The 25610-nt window shown below is 40.1% G+C and overlaps 1 protein-coding gene across 1 annotated transcript; it reads left to right on the top strand.

The window, feature by feature from the left end:
- Nucleotides 1-4975: 4975 nt before the first annotated feature.
- Nucleotides 4976-24367, top strand: crabp1a (cellular retinoic acid binding protein 1a). Its single transcript, XM_030053744.1, has 4 exons — nt 4976-5432; nt 8387-8565; nt 19883-19996; nt 23990-24367. The coding sequence occupies exons 1-4, from the start codon at nt 5363-5365 to the stop codon at nt 24038-24040; spliced, it is 414 nt and encodes a 137-aa protein (XP_029909604.1). The 5' UTR covers nt 4976-5362; the 3' UTR covers nt 24041-24367.
- Nucleotides 24368-25610: the final 1243 nt, after the last annotated feature.

Genomic DNA, 25610 nt, shown 5'->3' with positions numbered 1-25610 from the left:
AATTGGCTTTCATCAGAGAACAGCACTGAGGCCCACTGGTCCCTCGTCCAGCGTAAATGCTCCCTGGCCCATGCAAGACGATGACACCTGTGCCTGGTGGTGTGGTCAGGTACCCTTGCAGGTCGTCTAGCACGCAGACCATGCTGATGTAAACGGTTTCGAATGGTCTGACGTGACACTTGGGTGCCTCTCACCTCCCTTAAATGTACCTGGAGTTGAGTGGCATTCATCATCCGGTTCCGCAGGGCACTGTTCACAATGAAGCGGTCATCAGTGTGGGATGTGGCCAAAGGATGTCCACTTCTATGCCTTTCTGTGACTCTTCCAGTCTCTCTGTATCTCTGTTGCAACCTGCTGATGACACTCTGTGACACTCTAAGCTCAGTGGCCACTTCCGTCTGAGAACATCCTGTTTGAAGCCTCGCAATGGTGAGGTGCTGCTGATCAATTGTTAGGTGTCGTCTTGGTCTCATGATGTCAAAATGTGAACAGCATAATGAGGAGAACTGTTTAAATACCAATTCTAATTGAACCAGGGAATTTATTGGTCGATTCATGGATCAAACACCTGTTGTGAATTTTGCCGTTAAACTCCTTGTTAGAGAACAGCAACTTGTGCAAAAAGTACTGAAACATTGAACAGTTGGACATGTGCATTCAAAAGTTTACAGAAGGTCACATTAAGTTCACCTGTAAAGGTTATAATGCATTTTAGGTTAATCCTGAAATTTCACCCGAAAGCCGAATATCCCTAACTTTTTGTGAGTAGTGTATATATATATATACAGTACAGGCCAAAAGTTTGGACACACCTTCTCATTCAATGCGTTTTCTTTATTTTCATGACTATTTACATTGTAGAGTCTCACTGAAGGAATCCAAACTATGAATGAACACATGTGGAGTTATGTACTTAACAAAAAAAGGTGAAATAACTGAAAACATGTTTTATATTCTAGTTTCTTCAAAATAGCCACCCTTTGCTCTGATTACTGCTTTGCACACTCTTGGCATTCTCTCCATGAGCTTCAAGAGGTCGTCACCTGAAATGGTTTTCACTTCACAGGTGTGCCTTATCAGGGTTAATTAGTGGAATTTCTTGCTTTATCAATGGGGTTGGGACCATCAGTTGTGTTGTGCAGAAGTCAGGTTACTACACAGCCGACAGCCCTATTGGACAACTGTTAAAATTCATATTATGGCAAGAACCAATCAGCTAACTAAAGAAAAACGAGTGGCCATCATTACTTTAAGACAGGGGTCACCAATCATGTGCCATGGAGGGCTGAGAGGCTGCAGGTTTTCATTCCAACCAAGACCTCCACCAGGTGATTTCACTGATTAGCTCCTCCTTTCTGATACAAGGTGAGGTGATCAGTGAAGTCACCTGGTGGAGGTCTTGGTTGGAATGAAAACCTGCAGCCTCTCGGCCCTCCATGGCACATGATTGGTGACCCCTGCTTTAAGAAATGAAGGTCAGTCAGTCCGGAAAATTGCAAAAACTTTAAAGGCCTGATTGGCGCAGTCTCCTCTTAACAGTTGTTCTAGAGATGGGTCTGCTGCTAGAACTCTGTGTGGCATTTATCTGGTCTCTGATCTGAGCTGCTGTTAACTTGCGATTTCTGAGGCTGGTGACTCGGATGAACTTGTCCTCAGAAGCAGAGGTGACTCTTGGTCTTCCTTTCCTGGGTCGGTCCTCATGTGTGCCAGTTTTGTTGTAGCGCTTGATGGTTTTTGTGACTCCACTTGGGGACACATTTAAAGTTTTTGCAATTTTCCGGACTGACTGACCTTCATTTCTTAAAGTAATGATGGCCACTCGTTTTTCTTTAGTTAGCTGATTGGTTCTTGCCATAATACGAATTTTAACAGTTGTCCAATAGGGCTGTCGACTGTGTAGTAACCTGACTTCTGCACAACACAACTGATGGTCCCAACCCCATTGATAAAGCAAGAAATTCCAATTAACCCTGATAAGGCACACCTGTGAAGTGAAAACCATTTCAGGAGACTACCTCTTGAAGCTCATCGAGAGAATGCCAAGAGTGTGCAAAGCAGTGATCAGAGCAAAGGGTGGCTATTTTGAAGAAACTAGAATATAAAACATGTTTATATATATATATATATTCATTCGGAACATTCAACCAGTTCAACTGAACCTGAGGCAAATTATTTCTGTCTCATTTTGAGAATGGAACATTTGTTTTCCACATAGATAATCAGTCCTGTTGAATGACAAAAGGAATGATTTATTCTGGTAGATAAGAGGCAGTTCATTTTAGTGTAATGTGTCTTTTTACTTGGAATATTTGCCTTTCTCATTATTTATCTTTTATATTTCAGTCAGCTCCAATGGGTATACAGAAGCTTGCAAATGATAAACGATTCTCAAAAATGAACGGGCTACATTGTAAACACTGAAAATGAAGTTTTAATTTTCTTTAATTTGTAATGTCTAAACTATTGCAAAAGCATCCAGTACTGGGAGCCTTTTATTGCAAAGTTCTTTCAAGGCCCTCTTCTATGTCTGTTTGCTAAAATCCCACTTTGATTGTTCTTAACTACTTCCAGTAGATCAAGTGGCTGTGGAGACGTCCCTTTGAGACGAGTATTGATGTCAGGGCAGAGAGCTTTTGAACCCTAACAAAGCCTCAGTCAGCCATCCTAAAGCCACAGCACGGTGAGGATTACAGTTCTCATCTCCAAACTCCATTTTTCAAAATCCCAATCAAAGTTTTGCCACATAAAAACAACTCTGGGCACATCTGATGTTTCTAATATTGTTTAGGCATTTTTGATGTGTTTTAAGAAAAGTCATCAAGTCGCCTGAACTCTGCGTCTGTCGGGTGCGTCTGCTCTGTCACTGAAGCATGGCTTGACAGAAATACAAAAAGTAGCTCCAGAAAGTGTAAGTGGTTTTGACTCATGATAAATTAATTCTCAGCAAACTATTTTGAGAATGCAAAACACAGAAACCTATAATTTAGTGTTTTAGATGACTGAATATTAACTACTGTGTTTTGTAACTGACACATGCATTGATTTTGGATACTGTTCCCATGGCCAGTGCTTTTATCAACTGCATCTCCAAAGCATGCATCCATGTTCACTTCCTTTCCTGTAGACCTACCTGCTATGAAATGAAAATGAACACTGTTGAATACACCAACGGAAAATTCAGAGGCTGGAAAAGCAACAACAATGAATTGGAACAATTTGCAAAGCATGAAGTAGCTTAGTCAGAGCTGGAACAGCTCAAATCAGTGTTATGTGGCGCTGAGTGGAGCCCATACATCTATTGTATGTGCAGCATGTTCTCTTAGCCAGCCCACCTGCTACCTCTGTCTCCCTCTGGTGGGCTGCTAGGGAATCAAGCTGGAACAACCTGTGTACTTCAATGTAATAAATTCGTTCACATTAACACATTGACTTATTTTTATTTATTTATTTTTTTTTAATGAGCTGTTCTAACTAATGATGTAATAATGAAATTGACCAATGTAACAGGTTATTATATTCTCTTGTAGCAGCAATTACATTGTTAGAAAAGATGCTTATTATATTACATTATCGTTTAAAAAAATGTCACTTTCTTATGACTTCATAAATGTAGACTAATACAAGAATTGTAATTGTTCTATTACATTCTCATCCCATTTAGAGCAACATATATATATAATATTTTCACATATTATCACATTATCCATAATATTTTCACAAATTATTACATTATCCAGCAGATATTACATTAAGTACGCAAGCTCGAGTTTATTTGAAGCCCAATTTCACTGTTTACAGTATCGAAGGGCTTTACATGCTGTAGTCCTCATAGCAAGCAAGAAAAAACTTCCCCCAAAAACCCAGCTCTGACAGGGAAAAATGGACATTAGCTGTTCGTATGTAATTTTAATTGCAAGGATTATTAGAAGCTATTTAGATTTGTTTTGTACAGTTCCACTCATGCATATTAAAACAATTTCCAGTTTTTAGTTTCAGCAATGGTTTTCTGAACATACAGTACAGTAAGTGCTCTTTTCCAGCAAAGACCTGCTTTACATTCACACAGCAACACACATTCACATCCAGTGCAACCTTCAGCTTTTGGTCAAGCAGCTCGATTGGAGCAGTGCCTTGCTTTCGGGCACCTCAGCTGTGGCACTGTTATTTGAATCTCACCTTATGGGGATCAATAAAGGTAAATCTAATCTAATGTGTAGCTTTTTATGGTGTTTATTCTGTATCGGCTGGTGCAATGCTGCTCCTATATTACATAATACTCCATACTTATACATTACAGAGGGGCTCACTAGCAAATCTCCCCCCAGGGATAAACAGGGAAACGGCCAGATGAATCATCATCTGTGAAATAGTGTGGCTCTTTGATGTATGGCAGCAGTGCAGTTATGGTTTGAGGCTAACTTGCTCAAAGTTTCACTATCTTTACATAATTTAATTATCCATGCATTTCAAATGATAACAGAGAAAGTTGTTGGCACACTGGACAATCCACAGAGATGCATCTGAATGTAAAGGGGCACATCCTGCAAGTGCCATGACCTAGATGAATACCTGAAAAAATTATATTGAGCATACAAGTCAGATTGCATTCAGGTATGCGAATATTCCAGATTAAAAGTTACAAAAAGTTTAATGAACTTTTTTTTTTTTTTTTTAATCTGATCTACTACTTTTTAATAAAGGAATATAATGAATAAAGTCCCTGATTTGAACTCCTTCCTTTTATTATTATTATTATTATTATTATTATTATTATTTTATCCCTTTTTGCCTTATCTCTCCAAAATATGTCTATAATTCTGAAAGGCACTTCAATATGCTGTTTCCGTACCACACTTAAAAATGACTATTCACAAATCCCGGCTCTATAAATACACCCTAAAAGACTGACTTTAGTCTCAAGAGGGACAGAGACGTCAGTCTTGTTCTACTGTATTAATGGGACAGAGCTTTCAGGGGGAGGGACCTCCTCTGACTCCCATTAAAGACAGTAGCTATAACGGAGCTGAGACAAGGTTGCAGCTGGCAGACCGAGGACCTCACTGAGACACACAGAGGAAGAGACAGTGTGTGAGAGTGTACGTGTGTGTCAAGGAGAGTGGAAACAGGCTGCAACAAGGGAGCCCAGAAAGACACTTGATGTAACAGTGTGAAAGAGGCAGAGGCCAGTGCAGAGGAGACAGTATAGAGAGGGAAGGAGGAGGGTTAGGAAGAGTGAGAGAGAGAGACATTGGGAGAGAGAGAGAGAGAGAAAGAGGTAAGAAAGGGGAAGAGAAAGACATCAGAGCGTGGAACAGGTCCTTTTTTGCAGACGAAGAAGCCCTGACAGTCATCCTCAGCAGACATGCCCAACTTTGCCGGCACCTGGAAGATGAAGAGCAGTGAGAATTTTGATGAACTTCTCAAAGCCCTGGGTAAGCCCTTTCCTGCCTATCTATCTCTCCCCATCTCCCCATCTCCCTCTTTTCTCCCCCTGCGTTCCCCCCTTTGCAACAGTGCATCCCTGTGTGAGGTTGACTATCAATCATGTCCATTAAAAAAAGAGGGCTTTTCTTTTTCCTTTTGGAAAGGAATGCTTGACTTCCAACAACATGGTTTTATTCAGAGAAGCTCCCTGGGAAAAAGAGGCAGAGATCTGTGGGGAGATGCGGAGGGAAATCCCTCGGCTGTACAGGAGATATGAAACACTGGATGCAGAATTCCTCTCCAAACAGACATGGTATTGTTACAAAGAACATGTGGGAGGGGGGGGACAACATTATTCATGTTAAGCATTTAAGTAGGGCATGCATTAGCAATGCCAGTGGAGCTCTCTGGAGCCCAGTGCTATTCTCTTGCGTCCTATCTTTTGTTCTTTTTCACCCCTCTTAGTCTTAACTGATAACTGTGATGGTTTCGATTTGGAGGAGTTTAACTGGGTCACTCAATTGTGTGGCAGCGTTTCGTCACGCCAGCACTGAATCCGCCTGGGCGCAGCAAAAGACTGAGTGGTTTAGAATAATGTTGCAATCTTCAGAGAGTATTCCCACTGTGAGTTTTTGGAATGCATGGTGTTAAGCGCTGAGAATGGTGCTGGAATGACAAGGTGCTTTAACAACTCTCCAGGAACTGTTGACAAAAAAAAATGGATTAACAAGCAAACTTTTGAGACATGAATGTTTCCTATTTTAGCAGCAAAGTGAGCTCCTCAAGGCAAAGACATGACAGTTAAATTTCTAAGTTGCAAAGCTCTAAGTCCACCCTTTACTTACATCTGTGGATTGTTACAGCACTGAATAGAAAATAGGCTGCATACTTTACTCCAAAAGCTTCTGCTTTTCCTTTTATTATTATTATCCAATCAACTGTTTAACACCTACTGTTTACTGCCCTGGTGTCATTGAGAAATGTTTCAAAGGCACTCGAGGAACAATTTTACTCTGAGAGCCAGTTTATGGTCTGGAATGGCTCAGCTTTGATATATAAGGCATCACATCCATGACCAAAATCAATGTTATCATCTTTACCAAACAAATCCAAGCCTTCACAACTCTGCAAGGCCTCCATACTGTATACCATAAGGTAGCTGTTCCTGCTTTTGGATGGTATGTCTGGGGAGAAAGCAGTCATTCTGTGAATTCAGCGCCTCATTCATTCATGAACGCATTAACCACATCTGCCTGAGCAGATCATTCGTTTGCTCTTACATAAGTGCTTGGTCAATGGAGAGCTGAGACGGCCGGCTAATGTGGATTCCAATGCTGCCGGGCCGCCACTTTCCATCAGCGTCTTCATAATTATCTGTTGAGTCGGAGGTTTCCCTGCAGCAGGAGGGGATTGTTCTCCATGGTGCAGATAGCAAAGGAACTATGAAACACTGAGCAGATGGAGCTGTACAAAATGAACAGACAGTAGGCAAGTGAATTTGCTTTTGCCCCAACAATAAAGAAATATTGTGAGCTCCACAAATCCATGAAATGTTATCTTTAAAGCTGCATCAAAAGCGAAATCATTTTTCTGTTCCATTAAGGGCACTTGATGACGAAACGAAAGACTCTGAGGTTTTGTTTCCAGATGGAAGCAGCAATCAGGTCTAAGTCTTATTTGCAGTGGTATACACACTCTATATCTTCAGCTCTTTCAGAAGGTGAGAGAGGACCTTGAAGTAAAAGACGCAGAACATTTGGCAGGACATAGGGCATAAGGCTAGCCAGATGGCTTTGCAGAGTCAAGCAGGGCATGCCAACGTGTTGCCACAAGCCAGGGCAGTGCCACGCGCCCAAACGTCCGTTTTAAACTGCTACAGCCACCAGACAAAAGCAAAGCCAGTGCTGATCTGGCCTGTCACCCGTAAGTGTTGTTTTTTTCCGTTGACAGCCAAATACTTCATTTCTCTCGCAGACTCCAGTGCCAAAATTCCAGAGATTTCTCTCAATTTTCAGCAAGAGTTGAGGTTACTGCCACAGCCACAGAGCATTTCTCTGTTTTCCTTTTTTTTTTTTTTTTTCAAACATCTACATTTCTATGTTTGCTTCACATAAAAACAGAAGTTGACATGCAGACACCATGTGCTGTCTAAGTTTCCTGTCTTGTGCATGATAGAGGCTGACATAAAGGCCCGGGGAGCTCTAGGCACTGGGTGGGGTCAAGTGCAAAGCAGAAACACAGCGGGACTCATAGAAGGCAGTTTGGGGGCAAATTTTTGAACCAACGAAACAAATTGGGTAGTGTCAGTCTGTGAATGATCAAACCCTGTTAGTTAATCCTACAAGACTTCATCTCTTAAATACTGTCTCCCAGTCTCTGTGTCATACATATCGGGTGGATTTAATTTTGGGTTTGAACCCCAGTGCTAACCTGGTGTGTGTGCTTCACAGAACAAACAAACCTCTATGTCTATATCTATCTTTCATGATTAAAGTAGATTTAAATGGACATTGGGTAATCTATGTGTTCATTCTGTAAGACGTCTATTGGTCACTAGTAGAAATAAGAACAACACTGACAGGTCTCTGGCACAGGCCCCCCACAACTACATGTCTTGCACCATTAGTTGCTCACTTCTACTATCCTAAATTGCTGAGCTGTTGAACAAAACTGTCTGGCTGCAAAGTGAGTTTTTTTCTAAGACAGAAATCTCAGTATTTGGCTGGGTAATCTAAGTTATTTGTAGTGACTAACAAACCTATAAAATCTCTGCAGATCATTTAGCTTACATCAGAGGCGATTCTAAGATTTTGGACAGTGTAGCCTGCTTCTATCATCACTGCCAACTGTAACTAACTGCCATGTTCCTCTCCAACCCAAACACCCACCACACCCCTCCCCAACACCCCTGCCCCCTCCCCTCCCTGCCCGCCCCTGTCTGGTCTGGGTCTTGCTCGGTCAGGTGTGAACGCCATGCTGAGGAAAGTGGCCGGGGCGGCGGCTGCCAAGCCCCACGTGGAAATCCGCCAGGATGGTGAGCAGTTCTACATCAAGACATCCACCAGCGTGCGCACCACCGAGATCAACTTCCACATTGGTGAGGAGTTTGACGAGGAGACAGTGGACGGAAGAAAATGCAAGGTAAAGCTCATGAAGCTCATTGCAAAAATAGGATAAGTGCAGTTTGAAAAATGTCACACCTAATCAGCTCCTTCTCAAAATGATTGCTTGTGCAGAATGGAAATAAAATTTACATTGTTAGCCATTTTGAGCCTTTAACTTACAAAGTAAATGTCACTGACAATATGCACCATCCCTCCAAGTTTCATCAAAGCTGGGCAAGTCGAGTAGCACTTGTGGCCTGTTGAGATTTGGAATCCATCCATTCATTTTCCATTCCTGCTTATTCCAGGGAAAGGTTTGGAATTTGACCAAAATAATAGTGACAGCTAATAGCTATTTCACAACAGCTACACCAACGTTAGGCCAAATCTTAATCATTTTCTTTGGTGACATGTATCATATTGGGTCAGGCATGCCAGCTTTACTCTTCATTGGACTGCAACCAGTAGTAGTTGCAATAGCCAGTGATAGCAATCGGTGTAATATTTCAAACCCTGGAATAGAGGGCAAGAAAGTATCATGTAGTAAATTTGTTCCAAAATCAGAGCATTGATGTCTGAGATGTTTGAGGGACAGATTTACTCAGCCCACACAATCTGTAGTTTCCCTAATGCCCCATTTCTAGGAACCAGCTATAACACAGCTAATACAGGATTATCAAAGTTATTAAGAGGTGTGTGTGTGTGTGTGTGTGTGTGTGTGTGTGTGTGTGTACTTGAAGAATAAAAACTGAAGGGTTCTATTCCAAGGAGCCATTTTGGATATAACATTATCACTGGATGTTTACTCTAATTTTTTAATTTCTCCACAAGCACACCACTTAAGTTTGCTGATGACCTCAGTAACACTCCACATTAGTTCTCACTTTCATCATCCAGAAATCATTTTGTAAACAGTGTGTATATCTGGAGGATATCCTTCAGAGTGTGTGTGTTTGTGTGTGGAAGGGATTACAGAGTTGCGTAGGAGTAGTGCAGTAGCAGTGCTGTTGGGAAATGTATGCAGTGTGTGTGCGTGTATTTCTGTGTGCACAGTCAGGGCCTTCAAGGCTCTTTCCTTTCTATTGTTGTTGAGCATCCCATGAAAAATTAATACCTCCATGCAGTCTCACCCATTGGTATCAGACTCACGTCTGAGCGGCTGGATTAAGGGCAGATTGAGCAGAGAACTGAGATAGATGGGAGTTTCTTTTTAACCATCTCCAGGCCCTGAGGGGAAATTCTCACATCCACCCTAGAATACAGTATTAGTGAAGTCTGCATGGGAGCTCAGCACAGTGATAGGGCAAATACATCTGTCACCCTGGTTAATGATAAGAAGTCAGGGCTTCAAAGTATGGAAAAATCTTTTGGACCTTGCAACACATTCCTAAAAAGTTTGCAAAAAGTCTGGATATTAACTAACCACTAGTCCCCCTAGGAGTCTGTATATAGTTTTGGAAATATCATCAGCCTGTAGTCACTGCAGTAAAACAACAAGCCACAGATCTGCAATGCTGGAGGTTTGAAAGAGTAAGTGTATATAAAATGTAGACACCCTGAAAAATATGGCTGTGTTCTGCCACATGCAATATTAGCAATGTGCTTTCAAAAGGACGTCCCCTGATATGATCTGAACATTGAGACATTTACGTAAACTATGTAATGAAGAGGTTGTGTAGAGTTGGATGAGGACGGTGAGGCAACTCGATTCTTGAGCCTGATAAAGTCCATGTGAAGCACAGAGAGTACAAGATTTTGGAATAGCTTCTCAATATCAAGTTCAGCCCTTTTTTTGTGCATATTCAAAGCTGCATTAATTGAAATCGCAAAAATGAGGACAACTGAGACTCAAATAACCGAATAAATAAATACAATAAATAAATAAATAAATAATTTTTTAATAAATGAACACATAATTTAGTCTGATGATGAGAACCATGCAGACTCAACATCATCAAATTACAAGTGTACTCTATGTTTTTTTTTTTTTTTTTTTTTTTTGGTCTAAACAGAGTCTAAAGAGTTCTCACTTATTGCAGCCATCCAGTTTTGATTATTGCAACTTAAGATGTGGCTCAGTTGTGTCAAGACTAAGAACAATGGCTTTGATTTGTATATAATTTTCATTACTGGAGTGACATTTAACAAGCAAAATGAATACAACACATGAATCCAATAGGCCTCTCCTAAAAAAAAAAAAAAAAAAAGCAGGTATTATCTCCTGGTGGTATAGATACAGTTATACTATATTGTAAGCAAAAGCCTTGAGTTAACAAATCACATCAGTCATTATTCTTTTCTTTTTATTTTCAAATCACTTGGTTATGTCAAACTTTAAAAAAAAAAAAAAAAAAAAAAAAAAAAAAACTAATTTGAAATAAAATTCTACAAATCTGTAGCTTTAAATGTTGGAAAATTATTTCTCCCTAAAACAGACAAGTGGGTTGACGTTTCTCTATGTGATGCATGCATAATTTTGTTTATCTGTCCAAGCACTCCAAACAGTGTTAGTGGAGCTACACAATAAATAGTCTGTGCTGCTGTTCTTCTGCACTCAGAAACTAAAGAAGTGAGAGACATATACGTCATGGTAAAAGCATGTTGCCACAGCTACAATTTAGATAACGAAGATCCAAATGAGAAAATGGCGTCAATAGGACAAGCTGGCATTGACCTGCCACCGACTGACATCTGTGTATTACATCAGCGTCCCTCTGTGCTTAGCAACCGCAAATCCCCGGCCACATTTTTCCTTTCACTGAGGAGAAATAGAGCCTTGTTTTGGATAAACTGACAACCTTTTCTTGACAAACTAACATGGAGATCCGGTGTGGTTCCCTCAATAGGGCAGATGAGGGGGGCATAGCAAATGCATAGAGCTGAATTAAAGTTACAGTAAATTAAATTGCAAATTATAGAAAACAGTGCTATTGATATAAATTTTTGTTGTATGTCATTGATGGATTATTGCACTGTAATTACTGTAGAATAAATCCCAAAAACAATTTAAAACCATATGTGTCCCACTGGGTGTTGTCAGAGTTTTGAGTCATGGATGTTGTTGACAAAGATGGGGGACTGTGGCCCCCTCACTTGGGGTAAAAAAACAAAAACCATTATTTCTCCACGAGAAAGACATTGATTTACAGCTTTGTGGGTGGCAGTGGTGAATGTGGTGTCAAGCACCAGTTCATAATCCCTCATAAACACTGCTTTGGCCTGAGGGCTGGTGGTTGAGGAGACCAGGACATACAGATGTAGCCATTGTAGAGTCACATATTTCACTGCATGCTTTCTGGATTTACACTGCTGTTGTGTCTCTGGCAGGAATTGTTTGGGAAATGAAAAAGTCACAGTGGTAGTAGTGGTAATATAAACATTTCCTACAGGATGCTGGGGCGGGGCACAACATGAGGAGAAATTATTCAAAATTAGCCACAAACCTATGTGGATGCTGATGTCTGTTATGGACACAGAGGCAATGTTATATGTTGGGAGGGGGTGAGGGTGTCATTCAAAAATCTGTGATGATGTTATAGATTAGATTTCTGGATTGTATGTCATGAGGTAACGGCTGCAAAGTGGAACTAAGATAAGAATAAGATAAAATAAAAATAAGATCATACGTTTTTTTTGTTTTTTTGTTTTTTTTTACTTTTTTTGGCATACATTGTTAAATACATCATGCTGCTTTGGAAAATTTTCTTTGTACTTCTTTGGCCACAGGGAGACTACAGCACAGGAGCCCTATGTCTGGTATGCATTCAGCAAGGACACCTCAGCAGGGTGGATACTTTTCAGTGCAGGGTAAAATCCAGATTTTGGAGGGGGTTGGTTCGGGGATGGTTCAACAATGGTTAATAATGAATTTAGCTTTTGAACACAGCTACATTATCACATTGGAGGGTAACATATTTAAGTTGGTAGATCCCAGATTTGGAAAATACATACATACATGGAATTAAGCTGCTCAGTTGCACAGCCACAAAGTCCCTTTAATCTAAGCACTCAAACAGTTACAATTAGAGCAATTCCATTATACTGGGTAATAGACATATTTGCATATAAATTTATATATTTTTTAAACAGATGATACTGAAGTCCTTGGGTGACAAAGTGATTTAATCCGGTATTTGAGTGAGTTATAAAGTTAAGCTTTTTTTTTTTTTTTTCTTCCAAAGTAAATGCTGATTTGATGTGAAATGTGTCAGGGTAGCGTGGTAGAGAGCCTGTCCTTCAACCGGATGTTGAGGTGCAGGTATCCAAACAAATTTTTTATCAATGATCTTGAGTAAGACAATAAAACTACAAAGCTCATCTCCCCTTTACGTCCCAACAACATGAACAGCTGAAAGTTCCATTCACAAATATGTAACAGGAAAATTACTGACCCAACAAGCTCTTAGGCAGTGGTATGCAGCGGTATTCATGCTTGTGGAGAGACAATACTGCAGATGGAGAGGGAAAAAATCTGGAATTGTGTGCATGCACTACATTAAGTCTATAAAACTGAACCAAAAGTTTGGCATACATGAAATATAATTTTTTGGATACCACAAAGCTCTACGTAATTATCTGGCGGTTTGATGTTTGCCTATTTCACATCAATGAATCCGCCCAATTGCGTGTACTGTATTCACATAATGACGGTAAATTTGGAGATATTGTAACTGTCAAATTAAGCAGCAGCTAAAATCCCAAATATTGATGAATATTTTTTTTTGTCTGCCTTCTGCTTAATGGGATGAACTACATGTTGCAAGCATGTTGCAGTTGAAGGGAGCCGACATGACCTAATTTGGATCTCAGGAGACAGCGTGGCTCCTTCTGTCTGTGCCCTGGGGCATGCTGGGTACTGGGTAGGGCTAGACGGCTCTCAGTGCCACAGCTCTTCGCCACATGATGCCTCGCTGGTAGGAGACACATGGGCCTTGTTGTTATCACACATTTACCAGAAACCACGGTTTGTGCTCAAATGCAGTTTCATCTGGAAAAATCATTTTGTTAATGATATGTTCGGTCTCTTTGTCACTAAGACGCAAGCATGTTGTGCACTTGAGGGGCAATCATACGCAAAACTGGAACCAAACCTGCAGGATGGAGAGCCTAGTGACACTGGCACATGTGCCAGAGGGGCTGACAGGGCTTGGCGGACTTTGAGGCGGAGGGGTTGGCAGGAGAGGGGTGAGTGGGGTTTGGCTGAAGCCGGCCATCCCCATAGTTAAAAGGATTACATGCTGATCTGTGCCTGGCAAAGAGCAGAGGGCTGATTAACACCGCCACAAGGTTAAAAAGCTCTGTCTAATCTGTGGGATTGTGGACGGATCAGACAGCCTCTCCTCACTTTCAGAAGCGCTCCTGTTCAGAGGGGAAAGTGATAAGGCACATCCTGTCAGTCACAGACATGAAGAAGAGAAAGACGGAGGTGATTGGCTTTAGTTCAGAATGGTAGTCATAATGAGGTGATTATATAGCTGCTCTGGATGGATGAAGGTGTTTAACATGAAAACAAGCTTAGGTTTCAGGTTTGAGACAGGCAGCATCACATTCTCATCTGAACACAGCGACTTCATGCAGGCGTTGTTGTCTGCCAGTGCACGACAAAGCACGGCACTTCTGGGCAAAAAGACTTTGACAAATGGAGTCTTTTTGCCCAGCTGGTTGCTATAGAGACAGACTTTAAGTATTAGTCACCTACCATGAGGCTGGAGAGGCACAGGGAAAGTAGATGCTGCTGTGTAAAGACAGATCAGAATCAGAGTTACTTTGATCACAAAGAACAATAGAAGAATGTGAATTTCTCATGCTGATGTAACATACCTTAAAGAGTTTCATACCATAATGATACAACAGGGTCTCACTAACAGTCCAAAGGGGACAGGGCATGACAAATATGCTATATGCACACCCTAAATAAAGTATAGGACAATTGCTGTTGCCCCTGACCGGCAGTGCTCTGGCATTTCAGTGAAGCCTAACTCTCTGCTGTTTTGGTGAGGCTGTGGAATTGGGGAGGGCATGTATTGTCAGAACAGATGAGGGCCAGCGTGGCTCAGACTGCCATCCTTCATTTCCTGCCATTGACAAACTGTGTGTCACCCAGTGTGGAGGGGCAGGAACAGGCCTGCAGCGAATCATGGGCAAATATATAATCTTATGCCACAGAGAACACAGATTTGTCACAGGCAGTCTTTGTATCATAGGTGGCAAAGACAATATGGGGCTGTGCCCATATATGGAGATTATTTTGGTATTGTGATATGAGACTAGATATGGGATTTTGGATATCGCAATATGATGACATGGTGTGAGTGTTGTCTGTTCCTGGTTTTAAGGGCTGCATTACAGTAAAGAAATGTAATTTTCTGAACTTATTAGACTGTTCTAGCTGTTATGTTATCTGCCTCTTCCTGGTTGGTCATCACATTTATATTACTAATTGATCTATTTGGTCAACAATATTATTTTTTAAATAATTTCTTTTCTCATAAGACAGCATATTAGGCCAGAGTAATTTCAATATACACTGGCCATGCAACAGAGTTGTTGGAGAGTTGTAATCTCTTTTATATAATCCATCAATAATTTGTCTCAAAGCTTCTGTTAACCTGTCTGCTGTCATGCAGTGTATGGCTACTCAGATTGAAAATTATAGTTAGGAGCCACCAACATAAGACACACTGTGTGACGAGATGAATTTTAGACACACTTTTTGTGGAGGAAAGGAAGTCGAGAGTAAACCGAAGCCAACAGCAGCAGATGCTCTGATGAGTCTCCTGTTAAAAGGCAGCAGAAAAACAAGACATGCTTAAACAAATGTCTTGGACAAGTAGGATGAATTTGTTTGAGTCTCTAGTGTGTGTGTGTGTGTTTGGAGGAGAGAGGGGGCGTGTGTGTGTATTTGTCTGCAAGTTAGTGTGTAATAGAGAGAATGAGAGAGCAAATCCATTCAAGTCAGTGCCAGAGACTGATGCTCGCTCTTGAATGGTGCCGTAGCTAATCGACTTTCTGGGTTCTGGCTTTATTGGAAAAAAAAGAAAGAAAAAGAAGAGCTGTAGAAAAGCCTTTCTGCTGTTTAGCTTGCCAAAGTTAGAGGATGGCGGCCTACAGGGACCCTTGACAGCTTCCCTTACCTTTGATATGGTGATTAACATTTGCCTCTGAAGCCTCCTGCTCTGTGCAAAGTGCACTGTGGTCCTTTAAAATATATAAGCCTGCCCAGTCTTCAAAAGAACAAATTGTCCTACTCTAGTGACAGTTACAAATGAGTGAAAGAATTCTGGTTTGCAAAGTGAAATCCCTGTTCAGATTCAGAGAGTTTGCTGTGCATAAATACTGTGCTTGAATTTGATTAAGCAACAGCGCTTTGATCAGTTCCAAGCCTTGGACCTGGATCACAGCGGTCTGGAATGATGCTATGTTGAGACGGAAAATGCAGCTGGCTTTATTGACTAGAAAAACACACCTCGGCTGTGGGAAAATATCATTAGTGTGAAGCAACAACATGACCCCGACAGTTATGTTGAGTAGTAGGCCAGCCTATGGCATTTTGACTCACATTTTGGACTGAGGAAAATGAGCACACTGGATTGAGGAAACCCATTCTAAAATAGTGTGGGGAGGAAACCAGTGCTAAAATGGTGCAGCTTGAACGTGAACTTTATCTTAAAGTAGACATTAGAGGCAAGGTAACCCTGATACTGAACCCTTTGGCAGTCTTTGGTCGAATCGGCTGTTGCCCTCCCCAAAGGGTCCTGTGCTGTTCTTTGGAAAAATCCATCTCCAAAAGTCTGAAAGGCCTGTAGAGAAAAAGTACATCGAATTCCACTTACCTAAAAACATAGTCTATAATCCTTCACTTATCTACTTTCATGGCACTAACATGCACTACATCTCACAAGTGCAAAAATACCTAAAAATGTACTTGAAGAACGGTATTCCCCCAAATCTTCGATTGCAGTGTTAGGGAATGCAATGAAGGATATGGACATGTGTTTAGGTCAATGTATTTTTTTTTTGTTTTGTTTTTTTGTTTGTTTAATTGTTTTTTTTTTTTTTTTGTGTTACAGGCCTCACTGACTTTTCTTAATGGATTATGAGCAGCTTTTGGCAGAGTCAACAGCTGATATGTCCAAAGACTACCAAAGGGTTCTATATCAGGGCTAGAGGCAAGGTTTAAGGGTTTTTTTTATACTCAAGGGTAAATGTGTTTTGCAGACAGGAGACTCAGCTCTCAAAGTTAAAACACAACAGACATTACAGTGATACCAAACATTATACAAATATCACAAGATAACCTAAAATGCATAAATGCAAGCCCCCATAGGCCTACTCACAAATGGCTTGAAGTGCATGAAGAGCTTATCTAGGTAACAAAAGGAAAGGCCACTCTCAAAACTCACCAAAATGATGAATTCTTCCCATTTATCCAAATTAGCACCATGGATCACATAGTCCCTGATTCTTAATGACTTCCTAGCTTGATGGGCTATTTTAGTCAATTCCTCCAAGAGAATTAGCCCTTAAGTCAAAATCTGACTAATTCCATTGAACTCATTTGAGCTAATACTGAAGCAAAGCTGAGGGAGACCTTGACCTTCTGAATGCTAAGAGGATTTTATTTTTGTAGACTATGGAAGTCTAAACTTCTGAGTTCTAACATATTTGAGTTGAGATATTCTTATGTTCATATAAATATACTCCAACATTCATGTTTCCACAGTTAAGCCTGATGTTGCGTTTTAAGTAACGTCACAGCCGGTTGAGTGAAGTTTAAGCATTCGTCAGAGGACCTGGTGTGTTGCAGGACCCCAAGATGAAGACGTGGTTAAAGGAGAAATCTATCCTAACACATTTAGCACTGTTCAGAGCTTACAGAATATGTTAAATTCCAGAGCAGCTAAAATGGAGTTTGGTAGTGAAATTTTCAGCCGTATAGCATTAGCATTAAATGTCAGGTTTTGGTGTCAGTCCCTAAGGAACAAAGAGCTAGGCCTTCTTTATAAACTCACTACTTTGCATGCTCAACAATCTTTTTTTTTTTTTTTTTAAACTGACTGTAAGCTAACTGAGCAGGAATGTAATGCAGCCACAAGGCAATCTGTTTTGTCAGTAAGGAACATAACCTTTTCTAGAACTGTTATAATGTTCCTACGCATATAACTAAGGATTTGGAGCCAAAAATGTTGATTCTAAATTCCAAAATGTGGATTCTGAGAAATTGATTTTAAAAGTGAATGCAATTAGAATCAACTCCAAAAGCCCACAATCAAAAAAGCTGTTTAACGAGTCAGTAACTGACTGTCACAAATTCACAGCTGAAATAATGTGTGCATTATTTTGAATATTCACTGTCCACCTGAAACTATTTCTGGCATGGCAAATATTTTTGCTTTAACCCCCAGAATCATTTAGAGTGGATTACATCAATTTTATCTCAAAGAATCAGAATTGGAATCCACTCTAAAAAAAAAAATAAAAAAAATACGGAATTACTCACCACTACATATAACCTATGGCTGAAAGCTGCTGGCTTGTGCTTTTGTCATTCTGGGAAACTGAAGACCAGAAATAGATGATGCTGGCTTAAGGGACAATGGATACACAAATGAAATAAATGACAGCAAAGACAAGTATTTATGGGTGTTAGGGGTGCATGGGTGTGCATGACTGAAACAAGTGACACTATGTTGACTATGTGAACTCAAACTGCTGACACCAAAGTTCTTAGTACAGTGTTGTAATAAAGAGAACTGCTGAACAATTCTTCTTATCCAAGAGCTGACTTTTAGATGATAAAACTGGCTACATCCTAGTATGTGGAGGTCTAGCATACCAAATGCTGGCTCTTGCTTGTGGGGCTTGACAGTTACCACAGTATTGTCTGTGCCTGACAATACACATTTGCACTGCTCTAATCAAATCACCCTGCACCTCCCTTAGCACTCTGCAAGGCTTGTAGAGTCCCTACTGTGATCCCCCTAAGCAATCCACATAGCAGAAAGTGTTAATGCACAACTTCACCAACAGACACGCAGGGCCCAGTTCTGTGCTCCTCCCGAGCCCCTGATAGTTCCCTGAAAGCAGTGAACATCATAAATTGATGATATCTGTGTTATCTAAGGGTGGAGTCTGCCTTTACAACCCTTAACTCTGTAAGCAACTTTACCCCTGCTGGTCTGGGATCGAATCCCATTACAAACATCTTCCATATGTTGTCTCTCTCTCAGTCCTTCTAATGTGTCCATGAGGAAAACAAACCTGGGGCAGTGGTCTTTTTTGGAGAAAAGACAAAACAAAAAAACCCACAAAGGACAAAAAACACACATTCTCTCATGTCTGACAGCCCCCCTCCCCCTTTATTCTTTTGGCATTTTTTTGTGTTAAGCATTACTTTGATATTTTAGCTTTGCACTTCCCAAAGATTGCTTGCCAGTTAAATGGCGCAGTTTTATCCCTTAGGGTGTCTGTGAAAGGGTTCACCCAAAAAACTGAATATTTTTGTCATTATCTACTCTCCCTCATGTACATTAAAACAATTCAGTTTGTGTGTTAATATAACACATAAATTTAGCTATCATGACTCTGTAGCTGCCTTCTCTAAAATAAATGGAGTGGATGTAGACTGTTTAGAGCTTAAGTGTTCAAACCAAGTGATTTGACGCCATAAAATTGCACTGTGGGTCCGAAAGTGCAGCATTTACCTCAAATAATTAGTGGTTTCAATTGTTTTAACACGAGGGTGACTAGATACAAAATTCTCATTTTGGGTGAACTATTCCTTTAATGAAGCTTGACTGTCTGTATGTGGTACTCTTTCTTTCACATTATTACTAACCAACCAGAGATGTGGACAAGAACCACCCTGATGGATAAGGTCAGGGTTATGGCTGGATTAGGGCTTCTTCCCCAGCTGTGACATCAAGGCTGTTTCGGCCAATAGGCAACAAGAGAAATTATTTTCTGACCAATCACAGCACTTTTGGGATTTACTTCAGTGGGATTCATAATAATGCTTTTCTTTCTCTTCCTGTTCTAAATACCCGGCTCGTCCTCTATTCCAAACAAACTGGTGTTTCTTGTGTATGAAAAGTTAAACCCATAACTTCCTGTGTGCTTGAGGATGGAGCCAGCAGACACTGAGGACAGAGAATATAAAGGCTTTCATGAAGTGGCCGCAGGTGGAGTCACTGTTGTGTTACATCACCTGGTAGCAAAGCAGACATTTACTCATGCGAAAATATCGCAGGAAGAGTGAAATACACCTTGTGGCTGCATCTTTTTCATCACAGCCATAGGCCAACACATTGACCTTTTGTTCTGTTACCCCTCCCCTCGCACCCCTGCACCCACAGAGCCTTGCCACCTGGGAGAAAGAGAACAAGATCTACTGCCAGCAGACTCTGGTAGATGGTGACGGCCCCAAAACCTACTGGACCCGAGAGCTGAATGGCGATGAGCTCATACTAGTGAGTGCTCAGCAATGACTCATCATTAAATCATCACTAAATAAAAAAATAAATAAATAAAACTGCATTCAAAAACCTTTAATGTAAAATGAATATAAGATGTCAATCTGTCCTGTGTCTCCCTACACATACACATCTAAGTGAATGCTGTAAGGTGCATAAAGTAGAACAGAAATGTATGATCTAATATATATGATCTGGGTGGTGGTTCATCTGTTAGTCTGTTTGTGAGCAGGAGCTGGAAGGCTTGCAGGCCTGCAGATGCATTAGGATGGGATTTAGATGTAGCTGGTGCTCTCTGTATGAGACGTGGTTAATAAAATGAGGCAGCGAGTCTATGAAGTCACCCTGGAGATTCATCCATAAAGGAAATGAGAGGGGCCATTTCCCAAGGAGCTGAGCTTTCATCCTTCCCACAGAGATGTGAAGGCAGAACAAGAAGAGCTGCTACCCTGACATTGCAGTAATACCCCTGTATTTAGCCAGATTAATATGAGTTGGAGTCACTGGGTCTAAAGCCCCCCAACCAATTTGTAGCAGTGCAGTCCAAGACCAACAGACTGATAAAAGAGTTCTCAGGAACTCTGCCTCAATGTCTTTTTTCTTTGACTGCTCAACACTCCCACAGTACAATGTACTGCTAAAAAACTTGTCAAATGCACACTGAAAATGGAGAAACTTATCAGTGAATTTGGAACAAAAACATAGAAGCTTAAATTAAATTCCTCACTACAGAAGATCAAACAAATGCGATGAGAGAACGAGCCGCAAATCGCAAATCAACACGAGTAAAAGCTGACCTGAAAATTAAGCCTGTTTGTCATCAAGCTAGTTGGCGAAGTTCACAAATTTATCAAAATCCACAAAATCTCAGCAATCACCATCCACTCAGTTTCTTTCTTGAGGATATCTTTGTAGTATGGATAGAGCTCTCCTGCTCTGTACTTTTGTGATAAAATATTCCTCATCCATGTTGATTTAGGACAGCGGTTCTCAATCTTTTTGGCTTGTGGCCTCTAAAACAAACCCATAAACCAATGCCTACTTGCAATCCCCGTCAGAGGCTGCATATACAGAGAGAACAGTCCACACTGACCACCTGCTCTGGTTGCTTCATTTGCTTAATTATAAGAGGAGGCAGCACATTTTAAACTAATAAAACTACTATTGGCTCACATATTTGCTAATATTGGTTTATTGGCTCACATCACATGTGATGTGAGGGGACACTTTGGTCTGACTGACCTGCTGGAGCTGAAGCATTCATGCAGAAGAGACTGATCTGACAACAGCAGTCTCACGCTATCCATTCTTCACAAAGCTGCATCAACACTGCACACAAAAGTATCTTGATTACGTTTTTTTTTTTTTTTTTCAACTTACATGTGACACAGAACTTATGTTTTCTAATCAGCATATAGGTGCATGGAGTCACATGTTTTCAAGTCTGATGTGCCCCACATACATAAAAAAGGATCCTAAACCATGTAAGCTGCATGTGACTTGTATTTGAATGCTCAAATTGGAATTTGCCAGCATTTCTGTGACAGTAACTAAATCTTTTGGCATTCACTAGAGACAGCTTTAATAATTCTGGCAATGAAGTGGCTTGGCCTCACAAAGCTGATGGTGAGACACAACAAAGGAAAGAAAGCAGAGCTGCCACCCTTACTGTTATTTGGAGAAATACCTCTTATTAGTCAAAACATGAAACACTCAAATGCTGATTCTGGTATAGAGATTTTTCACAGCAGCCATTTTGACATGAACAACATTATTATTATTATTATCTTTAATTTTAAGACATTAATGGATCCTAGAATTTCCCTCACCACTGACCAGTTCCTGTGAGTGACCCTGCTTTAAGAAGCTGATGACCCAAAAGGAATTTCATTATTGTGGATTTCATTTGAGAGTTTTAGGTCATATTTTGGTATAAACCCTGTTTTCGGGGCTTTTTCATCCTGCCAAAGGGGAAAAAACAAAACAAAACAACAACTCAGGAGGAGAAACAGAAATGTTATGACGAGTTGAAGCATGATTATGGATGTTGACAATGCTTACCGTGTGAGACTTTTTAAAATTAATTAGTCTATTTATTTATTTATTTTTTGTATGTTTTAAATTATTTTCTCTGTTTGTCTTTCTCTTTTGTGATGTAACCGTTCTTGTTAAAAGGCAAAAAAAAAGTGAGTTGCAAAAAAAGATGTTTAAAGCAGCTAATAGTCAATACTTGTGCCAAACGTAATGCCAAATTTCCTCTTCAAAACATGCACACAAAGAAGAAATTGAACCCATCCTACTTGTCTGACGCGTCTGTTTCATCATGTGTCGATTCTCTGTGGGATACTGCTGTTGGCTTTGGGTCACTCACAGCTTTAAGTGCCTCCTTTGCCTCGCAGTAGTTGCTCTCTTAGGTCACTAACATTTTTGTTGGAATAGAACTATCATTTGGGTCATTGTGCATCTACAGAAAATGTAATGTAAAACAAGAATTCTGCTTAAACCATATACTTGTAGATGTCCAAAATAAACTGAAACCGTGCATCTGTCCATAAAATAAAAGACCTGAATACAAATAAATTTAATGACCATCAGTGCAGTTTCCCAGCACAGCTCATAAACTCAAATGCCTGCTAAAAAGTAAAAATGTCACTTTGAAATGTCTCTTTAGATTCTTCAGAGGAATCAATTGTGTAATGTGGTATTTATTAAATACTGTGTTGTTAGAAATCCCTTAAGAGTTCATTCCTCTCAAGCAAATATGAGGCATGAGTCATCATTGCACCCAGACAACCTCGATCCATCAAGACAAAGAATGGGAAAAAACCAACACATCTGAATCATATCTATGTTTCCAAGGAAGCCCCCAGACACTGAGACAGCTAAACAATTGCAGAGCTTCAGCCAGTGACTCAAAGGACCAGCAATCATAATGCAATGGTCTGATTGTCTGTGGCAGTTCACACTGTAAGTGGGGCACATTTCCATAAGATTTGCATGTTCCATTTAATTGGTTTAATCTGAAAACACTTTAAGGGCAAAGTCTGACAACTTTCTCCAGACACATCGGCCCTAAAATAAAACATGAAAATGATGGCATATCATAAAATTGGATTCAAGCGACTCAAGCTTGTGTGTTTGTTGGATTGAATGCACAAACTAGATATTTTAGTTATAAGGAGCTTCTTTTGGTTCACCATCAACAGTTTCCAGCATGACCCAGATTGATACTGAATAATGTTGAGAGTGATATTGGGAAAATACACTATAGCATACACTATGACATTTGGAGTTTTATTTTTGACAATTTTCCTGTCTGAGAATGAATCATATTGAGGGATTAATTTTTGTTTAAGTACTGAAGTGCTTGGTAGCAGTCTTACTCATCTTATTTAAATTAAAATGTACAGCTGTCTTAATTTACCTAGCCTGAATCTCTGTGCTCTTTCATTCCAATGATGGAAACAAACAAAACAATTTAATCTAATTTTATCTAATCTAATCTAATATAACCCAGCCTAGTCTAGTCTAATCCAAACCAATGCAAGTTATATTGAATGTTTTCTGCTGTATGCTGTATTTATATATGAGACTAGGGTGAGTAAAATAAAAATCCAGTCTAATCTAATCTTATCCAGCCTAGCCTAGTCTAGTCTAGTCCAATCCAACCCAATCTAATTTACGTTGAATATTTAATCTAATCTAATCTAATCTAATGTAATCCAGCCTAGTTTAGCCTAATCTAATCTAACTCAGCCTAGCCTACCCAATCTAATCTAATCTAATTTTAAAACAGCCAAGTCTAGCCTAATCTAGTCTAATCAAATCTGAATCTAATCTAATCTAACTCAGCCTAGCCTAACCAAATCTAATTTAATGATACAATCTAATCTGATCTATTCTAATCTAATCTAACTCAGTTTAGCCTTGTCTATGCTAGAGAAATCCAGTCTAATCTAATCTAATCTAATCTTGTTCTTTGTCCTTCAGACGTTTGGGGCAGACGACGTAGTTTGCACACGGATTTATGTCCGGGAATGAAGCCCAGCATCCTCATCAGGACAAGACAGGATGGAAACCCAGTTGGCTACACCACAGCTGTTTTAAACCCATCAGCCCTCTGTCATGCTAACATGCTTGCAGATTTGCAATGTGTCCTGTATAATCTCTCAGTAAAACGTGCATAGTCTACACATACAATAGCAATGTTTCTGTAATCTGGTCATTTGTGGTGTGTTACAGTCCTGAAGTACAGTAGCTGCCCGCTGGATGCTCAGTGTTCATATCTGCAACCCTGTTGTCATTTTGTTTTGGTAGAGTTTAAGCATTCATTAGGTATTTGTGTTCAGTGACAAACAACAATAAAAAAAAAAAAAAATGGGACAAAATGTTCGAGAACTTCTTTCTCGGGAGCATGCATTTCCATAAATACATACCAAACACATTTAGTACTCTTGTACCTTGATTTTGTGTACTGTGGTGTTCACATTATCTGCATCCACAGTTTATCTTCAAAATTAAATTGCAACAGGAATAAATTGCAAATATTAAAGCTGCTATGATTGGTATCACAAAAATGAGAACCACTTAGACTCAACTGACAACCGTGGAATAAACGTGTTAATTTATCAGTGAGTAAAATTATCCTCATAAACCATCAAATTATGTGCTTATTTTACTTCTTTTGTGAAGTGAGTCCAAAATGTCCTCACTTAAATTGACCGATGATCATTTTGATTATTGCAGCTTTAAGGCGTCAGACTTAATAATTCAGGTTTTTGGCTTTATGAACCAGTTGTGCACAGCGGACATTTAGTTATGCTTGTGGAAGTCTGTCAGGTTAAAAGCATACACTAAAAGAAAATCACTCCCCATACAAATTCAAATGTAATTTTTCAAAGAAATGGTTTTAACTCTGTTGACTCACTCTAGCCTTGTTAAATTCAGTTCCTCAAATCTCAGACATAAATTATGGTGCAGGTGCTTTTCAGATAACCAGAAAGGACCCCCATCTCCTGATAAATCAGATACACTTCTCAAAAACTTGAACGACCCCTTTAAGAAAGCCTTGCACTGAAAAAAAAAAAAACATCCCATTGGGCTCCAACCTTTCACTCCCCACTGCAGCCATTCGTCACTTGCACTTTTTCTTCCCAGACGCCCCCAGGAGACAAGTCTTTGTGTCTGATACAACACTGAAGCAATAAGATTAAGGACAAAATGGGGTGGCGAGATAAGAACAGACTGGAGCAAAATACAGTTAAATCACCCAAGCAGGACCCTGTCACTAAAGTGTGAATAATACCATGGTTGCACATTTACTTGAGTCATTTAATCATGGAAATAATTTTAAATCCAAAGGAGCAGATCAAGGAATTTTTAATCTTCTGCTTAATGTACTGTGGATTTCAAAGACATTGAGATGCGAGGTAGAAACAAGGAAGCTTTACTCTTGTGTGACTTCCTCCAGCACCCTTCACGACTTTGGAACAAGCAGACACAGTAGTGTTACGGTCAGTCCATCTATATGACCTCTTTTGCTTCACTAGCCATTTTAACCTGATGAGTTGCCCACTGATCTGAGTTGTCCCTTGTTTTATGAACAAGCTGG

Source organism: Myripristis murdjan, chromosome 6 (genome assembly GCF_902150065.1).
Source record: "Myripristis murdjan chromosome 6, fMyrMur1.1, whole genome shotgun sequence".
Classification (NCBI taxonomy): Eukaryota; Metazoa; Chordata; class Actinopteri; order Holocentriformes; family Holocentridae; genus Myripristis; species Myripristis murdjan.
The sequence above is the reverse complement of the archived record's forward strand: the minus strand, read 5'-3'. Positions and strand labels throughout refer to the sequence as shown.